This window comes from Pseudopipra pipra, chromosome 2 (genome assembly GCF_036250125.1).
Source record: "Pseudopipra pipra isolate bDixPip1 chromosome 2, bDixPip1.hap1, whole genome shotgun sequence".
Classification (NCBI taxonomy): Eukaryota; Metazoa; Chordata; class Aves; order Passeriformes; family Pipridae; genus Pseudopipra; species Pseudopipra pipra.
The window spans coordinates 40,628,894-40,637,936 of record NC_087550.1 but is presented as its reverse complement, the minus strand read 5'-3'; the positions used below and the strand labels follow the sequence as shown (position 1 = coordinate 40,637,936).

Here is a 9,043-nt window from a genome sequence, read left to right as displayed (position 1 = left end):
GGTTATTAAAAGCTCAAATAAAACTATAAAAAATAAAAGTATTTGCTACAATTGGGTCATTCATTATTACATTTTTTCCTCAAAAGGCTATGTGTGTTTTTGAAAACTATTCTTTTGTGGTTTTTCACACAAAGTATTTCAAATATAAGACACAGAGGTACCAGAAGCTATGTAATACTTCAGTATACAGAGGATTGACCTTGGTGACTTCCTTAAAAAGCACTTTTCATAGAAATTATAGAATGGTTTGGGTTGGAAGGGACCATAGAGATCACCTAGTTCCAAACCCCTGTCCACGTGCAGGGACACCCTCCACAAGACCAGATTCCTCAAAGACCCATCCAACCTGGCCTTGAACACTTCCAGGGATGGGGCATCCACAGCTTCTTCGGGCAGTGCCTCGCCACCCTAGATCTCTCTTCTGTTCATGATTATTTTTATTTTATCTCTGATGTTAAATTGCAGATTACATTGCAGTTTTTGTTAAGTATAATTTCATGTTGAGAATTCTTGAACCTTTCAGTTATTTAGTTATGAAAGAGATACCTACCCAGGGAGACCAACACTTAGGTGAAATTGGAGTGATGACAAAAATGACTTGATTTTAAGAGTTACATTTTCCACTTTCACTGTTGCAGATTCATCATTTTCTTCTTGAAAGTCATGTAATTAAAGGCTTCTTGCTGCTGAAAACCAAAATATTTGTGTCACCCTGTACCCTATGAACATAACTGAGGACCTGACAGGAGATAAAAGCCAATAAAAAGAGAATAATTTATTAAAAAGATCTAATGTTACAAGAACAGTACACAGAAACTATTATATTACTGTGTCTTCCACATTGTATATACCATTATATATAGCATATATACAGATTGTACAATATACCTAACATTTTGATATGGGCCATGACAGTATCTTTCTTTTGGTCTGTGAAACAAAGTTTCTTTCTAATTATTTTTTTTTCTGAACAGATCTTGTGGCCGTATACAAAAATACAGTCTCCTCAGTGATGCCAGACTGCACTATTACAATCTTCTACATGAAAAAAGAAAAATCTTTCCCTTGCAACGAAAAAATTTCATGATAAGGAAACATCTTCTACAAAATAACAAATAGGTAATACATAGATACTTAAACATTTAAAACATGTTTATTAATATATTTAAGATGCAAAATACATATTTTGTTCATGTTGAATATAAAACATACCCCTTTTTGTCCCTGCAATACAACTACATTACCTGATGGTATGTTCAGTATTTCTATCTTTATCTTCATACTAGAGATCGAGATGTATCTAGATGGAGTTCTATCTCCTTATCAGACTTTTATTCTTCTTATAAAGCATATCCATTTATCGTATTCAGAAATTTTAACTACCATTCAGAAAATGCCACCGCAGTGAATGTAGCCTTTTTGAATACTCTGAAATAAACTGCATTGGCAAGCAACTGTATAAAAAATAGAGGAAATTATGCTTAATTTATAAAATAGCCATTTTGCTTTTTGGTTCGTCACTTTATTCTTGTTTATTTTAACCTTTCGAAAGATGGTAGATTTCTAATGCAGGTTCTCTGCATAGTAACAATGCTGCTGTTTTACAAATGACAGCAGGTAGTTATTTTCTGTGAGTTTGCTCTATCAGCAAGGTACATTGCATCTTCCTTTCTTTGATCTCAAAGGATTTTCCAGAACGCCGAGATATAGGTCTCTTTCTGTTTACCTACAGCCTGTGCTTAGCTAGCTATCCTGCCTTTGTTTTCCTAGCAACATGGTGACTAAGTAAATTTAAATGCTATTTCTTAAAAAATTGTTTAAAATACTAGTGGGTAAGAAAGATTTGAGTTGAACTTTCTCTGAAAAATTTTACTGATAAAATATTAAAAAGAAAAAAATATTTAGTCACCAGTCAGCTTTTTACCTGCTAAGCACTTGATCTGTGTTGTGCTTTCTTGTCTACTATTTTAAAGCTGCTGAGAAAGAGCAGATTTAGCTAAATGCCAAAAGTTATTTTGCTAGTGAACAGGCAAAATAATAGCATTTTGATTGCAGAACTCATCAATTAAAATAGATTTTCATCAAAACCTTTTAGAGGGATGGACAGCTAGAAGAACTGTGCCATTAGGACTTTCATGTTAAAGATTTTTAACCTGATTTTTCCCAGATGAGGGAATGTTTATCCTAGGCTTGATCCCTAGATGTGTTAGTATAACACCCTTTGTCACAGCACTGTGCACACAGGAATTGTGTACACAGTGATTGCACACCATCTACTCTGGGAATTATTTTGCTTCAGGTGCCAATACATGGAAAGGCCTTCCAATGCAGAAAAATTGTCCATATTGTCTATTGAACGAAAAATTGTTTGGTATAGCAAAAATTGGGGATTAAAACTGATAGCACACAGTCCCTACAAGAATAATCTCCAGTAAAATATAGAAATAGAGCCAATTAGTTAAATAACTGGAATGATGCTCTGTAGCACTTCTCCAAGTATTTTTTCTCAGACACTAAATCCTCCAAAATATATCGTACTGCAGTTTGAATATATGTGAATGATTAAATTCTGAAAAATGTTAATATTCTCTCCATAATATGCTTTCATATATACTTCAACTTGATTACTATCTATATAGAGCACAGAGTGTTACTAAAAAATGGACTCAGAGGAAAAAGAAAGTTGAGAAAAAAAAAGCTGAGAAGTGGTTGGAAAAAAGTAGGTTTCTCTCCTTGCATTGCTTTATTTGTCCACCTAGGATCTTAATGTATATCATATTTAAATGCCCAGTGCAGTTTTCCTTGTGATATGCAGTAGGAATCGATTTCTTATTTACTTTTGAAAATCTATATCTGATCATTGGATGTAATATCTTGCAGTATTTGATGAATAAAAACTTTTTCCTCCTAAGTTTGTATTTAACAATTTTTCATTTACCTTGCAATAAAATAAATGGATTTTCTGCTCCATTTTGCCATGTTCTGAGTATGCTGTCCAATACTTTATTGGCAGTTCTTTTTGCTAATTAAATACATATTATACATTTTCAGAACAAATTCTCTTTACTTTTGTAGTGGGCTGTGTAGATAAATTATATTTTTTTCTCAGTTGTTGGTAGAAACAAACAGTTATTGGGGATGTGAGCAAAGTATTCGACAAAGCTGCATCAAACTTTGTTCTATATGTTAAAAAAGGATTTTTTTTTCCAAACCAAACAGATGTACTGTACTAGACACCACTTTTTAAATACCTGATGACACATGACTGGGCTCACCAAAATCGAACATATTAAAAAAGGAAAATACATTTGACAGAAATTATCTTTGCTTACAAAAGTTTATTACATACAATCTGCATATTTTTGGGCCAAGAAGTGTCTCCTCCCCAGAGGACTTTTACAAATAAAGAAGAGATAAAAACCTGATGAATTATTGACCGTGTCTCCAACACTCCTCTAAGTGCACCACAGGCATTTCTATGGTTCTTTAAGCATTAGCTCATGTTTCCAGTTTCTCCACAGACATAAAACTCCACCCTATGGTGTCATTAAATTAAAGCAAAGAAATAACAACAAAGTCTGAAACCTTCACCATGATGTTGAAGGTACCATCAGTGCCAAAAGCAATGTTACAGAGGACGAGGAAGTAGACAACACATGTAAGGTGGATTGAGCGCTTGTTACTTTCCCTCCTGAAACGAAAAGCAAAGTAATTAAGGAACAAATGATGCAAATAGTCAGTACATTTAGATACTATATTTTGCCCAAAACTTGTATTCTATTACCCTCAGCAGAAGCCTAACCTTTAGGCAATGGATTAGCTTCTGACAACCGCAGTCACAAAATAGGCTCCCTACACAGATGGGATTTTATGAGGATACCTACAGCAACTCACATGCTGGAGCCTCATATTCAGTCTGCAAATGAATAGCAAATTCCAAAGGGGTATGTGGTTTTGTGCCATAAACCTCAAAAAAGAATTAGCCTGCAGAAGCTGCTCTGAGTTCCAGCCATGGTCACAAATCTTCTTCCCAGAAAAAAAGGATTAAAGCTGGCCCTTGATCTCTATGTTTGCCCAGAGGAAAAAGTGGTATTTTGCTCAGTAGTCCAGTGATGATTTTAGATTACAGCAGTCCCTTTAAAGGCCATGTTAAGGGGAACTGTTCTCTGGGCTAGTAGTGGTAACAGAATGGGAAGGGAACCAGTCTGGGTTCCTTTGGACAACCGTTGACCTAAATGGAACTAATGTGATATGCATAGTCTAATTACAAATATCAGGAGACAGGGAATGAAAGACTTGATTGCCTACAGTTATGGCTCAAAGGATGCATGAAACAAATATTCCATGGAGTAGGGATTGGTGTCTTCTGCATTCTGATAATAGCATTGAGGTTTGTGACTAGATTAGGGCTGAAATTTTAGTCCTACATTGAAGTTTCAGGCTCACATCTTTTAGTTAGTACTCCTTAAAGAGTGTAAAGCAATGTTTAGTAGAACTTTTAAGTTTTAGCAGAAAGTTAGAATTAGGATGCCTTGTTGTGTTTAGGCAAAAGTCGATGTTATTTTTTGGTTGTTCTTGCCACTAATCCTTCCATTCCTTTCTTACCTATGTAATATTGATACTGTAAATTTTTTCAACTTATCACAGTAACTGAGGAGATAGAATATAGACATCCTAAGTTACTTTATGATAATACTTTAATACTGTAATAAATTAATAGTTTATTAAAGTAATAATTATTCAAGGGAGTCATTGGAATCTACAGAGAAATTCAGCTTATTCTAAGGCAGGCAGATACAGAGTGTTCACAGAATCACAGATTATGCTGAATTGGAAGGGACCCATAAGGATCATCAAGTCCAACTCCTGGCCCTGCACAGAACTATCTCCAAGAGGCACACCATGTGCCCGAGAGCATCATCCAAATGCTTCTTGAACTCTGTCAGGCTTAGTGCTGTGACCACTTCCTTAGGGAGCCTGTTCCAGTGCCCAACCATCCTCTGGGTGAACATTTTTTAACATCCAACCTAAATCTCCCCTGACACAACTTCATGTCATTCCCTTGGGTCCTGTCAGTGGGCACCATAGAGAAGATATCAGTGGCTGTCCCTCCTCTTCCCCTTATGAGAAGTTGTAGACTTACCTAAATAGATAGAATTTTATCTATGTTAGACAGTACACCCACAGCTGGTGGTCCAGAATGATGTGTGTACCCTCTAAGTCCCATATTATATCTGCCATGTGCAAATGTTTGGGATACCTTAAAACATATCAGGTGTCCTTATGGGCTTATGTCTGAGTATGCAAATTCAGAAGATTAGCTGAATTGCTGTCAAGGCTCCACTGTTGGTCTCTATGGATTACATCTCAGCTGACTATATTGCTATTTAAGACACCTAGTGCACATATAAACATCTATAGCTCAGTCAGGTTTTTACATGTTATCCTAGAAAGGGAGAGGTTTCCCATAAATCTTCTGCTTTGTTCGTCGGCCTCACATGGTTGCCTCAGATGCTCTTGAGAATCTCAAATGGCAGTAGATGTCTGTTTCAGCATGGAACTGAGGACTCAGATTAATAATCTTATCTAATAGCTAAATAATTGTGACAACATTGTTTTTCAGGTAGAGAATAATAGGTTAATGAACATTGCTATAATCACTACTCTTTCAAATATAGTGTAACTTTACCTGAAAAAGATGGAACTCTGATCTGGGGACTTGCAGTCCCATCCCCTCCTTCACTAACTGCACAGACCTCAATGATGTAGACACCAACATCAGGAAGAAGTACCACCGCGGAGGTTTTCTGTGTTTCTATAACTTGACTGTTGCTCTGGCCTTCTTGCCGAAATAATACCTATGGTCAATAAAATAGATAATGGTCGTAGTGGTCATTCAAGTTATATACCAAACATTTTGTGCAGATAACACAGTCACTGCAATGTTAACTGTTTCATGCTTTCACTGAGGGTTTCGTGACATTGCATTTGAACAGTCATCTGCTTTTACTCTTCCCTCCCTGCAGTGGCTTCAAAACAGTAATAGCAAAGTATACTAGTAAGTAATGAAAGAACATTGATTATGATCCAGAGCAAAGATAGTACATTTGCCCTCTCCAGCATTAGGTGTTGCACAGTTTTACCTCCAAAATTTCGGAATGTATTTTGGGTTCCATTTGATTCAAATTCTTATCCCCAAATTGATGTTGATATTCACATTTTTGGCTCAAGAACCTAACTTCAAATGTAAAGAAAATGTTCCAAATAATGTCCTTACTGTGTTTACCTTAGCTGGATAACAAAGAGCTTAGATCTGTCCCTGAACCTCCTGTGACATTCAGGAAAAATTTATGGAAGGAAAAGTGAGTACCTAGCTGTCTTTTTGGTATTTCTGCATAAGAGTTTCTGATCCCAGACAAAATTGAGAGGGTTAGAGAGGTGTGAAAAACTAGAGTAGTCAACTCAACTATTTCAGAATATTAACAATTCTGATAAAAGTTAGAACAGTTTCTGGCTTATTAGAACCATTTTACACTTTCTTGGTGATATTTCCTGGTGTATCAGAGGGGATATCAGACTTTAGTCTAGAAATGATTGTATACAGACTTCAAAGAAACCAAACCTCCACACCTCTGTAAAAACATTAGAAACATTCTGCTTTGATTTAAAATATTACAGTGAATTCTATGTGGTTCTATGACTTGTTATTTAAGTGTTAATCTGTATTTTACTCTTTAAAACTTCAAAACTTTAGATGCCAGCTGTTACTGTCACTGATTGTTGAACATTACCAACATGATTATAAAACAAACTGAAGTATTTTTGTTTCTGCTCCATAAAAATATTAATTTTAATGTCAATTTATAATGCCTCATTATTCTACATTTCTCTAAATCCTACTGCAAACACAATTGAATTGAGGAGTTATTAGGAATTTCATCACAGGCTTGTCCTATTAATAACCACTTCTGATTCAGAGATAATGAGCTGATACCCTCAGATAGAGCTTACTCGGTTTATAAGCAGTATTTAAAAATCACAACACAAAAATATGTTGGGGCATTTCTCTCATTTTAATTTTATTTATTGCTTTTCATGGTGAAAACTGATTGGAGACAGTCTGTGCAGAATGCTTTACTTACACAGAGAAACAAGAAAGGGAAAAAAGCCAGTAAAGAAGAGAAGTAGCTGTTTGGAAGAGAGAAAGGTGAGTAAGGACAGGGAAGCACTGACCTTGTATCCCATTACATCAGATTCATTAGCTAGAGGTCTGACTGGCTCCCACCCAAGAGACACATGTGAACCATCCTGTATCCACATAATATTGCCTGGTGCTTGGCTGGGAGCTGAGAAGAAAAAAATAACATATAGATAAATATATTTTTATATATAGGTAATTTCTTTAAAATCAAAAGAAAAATATTTCAATCTTTCATTACATTTAAAATCAGTCATGTTAACAGGCTCCCACAACTCTGGATCAAATTCTAAGCTTTTTTTTCACCAGTATTGTAGTTTAGTAGATTATTATGTATTTATTCATCCCATCCCATCCCATCCCATCCCATCCCATCCCATCCCATCCCATCCCATCCCATCCCATCCCATCCCATAAATTTCACAAAGCCTATGAACCTGAACTCTTTTCTCTCCCTTCTTTGTAAAAAATCCCCCTTTTTCCCTAGGAAAATAATCCTTGTTATGAATGTAAAGTCATATAAATTCATGTCTAAATATCAAAGCAAGGCCATGAATCAAAGCTATACATGATTCCTGATTATTATACACTCATATTAAATGAAAACACAAGAGGGCAGAGGTTGGTCTCTGACTTCTCCCTTGTAGCAAAGATACTGAGATTACTTACGGGACTTCTTGGTTGCTGCATGCACAGCAGTGCTAGGTGGTCCATACCCTGCAGCGTTGTACGCCCTCACTGTTAGGTGATATAATGTGTTTCCTTCTAATCCTGTCAGGAGGATGGATGACTCATTTCCCTCTGTTTTGACCTTTTCTGCTGCTTCTTCCTTCTCCATGTCCTTCCAGTATCCAACCTGCCAACAAGCGACCAAATGAAAGTTTAATATAGGAACCTAGCAAGCTCATGCTTCCAGGTGTTTGTACTTGTTATCCTGTGGTGGGTCTTTTAGCCATTTATACCTTTTTCTGATCATCAGGCCCTTTAAAGCATATGGGGTATGCTGCTTAACCTCAAGCCATGCAGTGCTCACTTCTCCAAAATGGCAAGACTTGGAATATCATGTTATGATCTGAAGCACATTGAATTGCTGTGTACTGGCATGAGAAAATGTTACTACAAGACAGAAGAGCAGAGGATTACTTTGGCAGGGAGAGCTCATCACTGAAGGAGAACATTCAAGGAAAGCTCATCCTCTGGTAGGTCACCAGAATACCTACTTTTACTCTGGAAAACTCTGGCCACATCAGTTAAGAAGTATTGTGAGCAACATGCCCTTCCTGGCCCAGTGCAGCTCAGCCACAAGATTTCTTATCAGTGCAATGAATAGGCAGTGACAAAACAACAAAGGAACTCTTTCCATCATCAGAAAAGTCTTATCTGAAGAAAAAGAAGGAAATGGATTCAGTTTTTGTTCTTGGTTATAAACAGATTCCTGGTAAATGAAATTCCGATATTATGTTTATGCCCTTCCTTTTCAGATATAAATTCCCTAAATGATCTGTGGTGATTCTTAATTCTTGTATCTGGTATCTACACTAAGTTTATCATAATCTCAAAGAGGTTATAATGCAGAGCTGGGAATTTTAATAGTCTCTTTCCTCGGGGACCAAGTATTTGCAGGGAATAACGAGAAAAGCAATACTGTTTCTTTTTAATGTATCTAGGTGACCTACACAAGTACGGTAATTCTCATGGGGCCCTGCTTTCCCTAACAGGAGATGTTACTAATGTGCCATTCAAAGATCTATATTCAGCTTACTGTTATTTATACTGAGACCTACTTACACTTATTGCCCTAATTTTTCCTCTGAGAAAAAGGTCGCAGACAATACAGCACTTTTG

General features: G+C 36.3%; 1 protein-coding gene across 7 annotated transcripts in view; it reads right to left on the bottom strand.

The window, feature by feature from the left end:
* Window positions 1–747: 747 nt before the first annotated feature.
* CNTN5 (contactin 5) overlaps window positions 748–9,043 on the bottom strand; it is a 605,150-nt gene continuing 596,854 nt past the window's right edge. For all 7 annotated transcript variants that reach the window (XM_064645131.1, XM_064645132.1, XM_064645133.1 and 4 more), the window contains 4 exons: window positions 7,868–8,054; window positions 7,234–7,346; window positions 5,690–5,858; window positions 748–3,691 (listed from right to left, as the gene is read on the bottom strand). In XM_064645131.1, coding sequence (XP_064501201.1) covers window positions 3,588–3,691; window positions 5,690–5,858; window positions 7,234–7,346; window positions 7,868–8,054 — 573 coding nt within the window. In that variant the 3' untranslated portion in view covers window positions 748–3,587. The remainder of the gene's footprint in view (window positions 3,692–5,689; window positions 5,859–7,233; window positions 7,347–7,867; window positions 8,055–9,043) is intronic.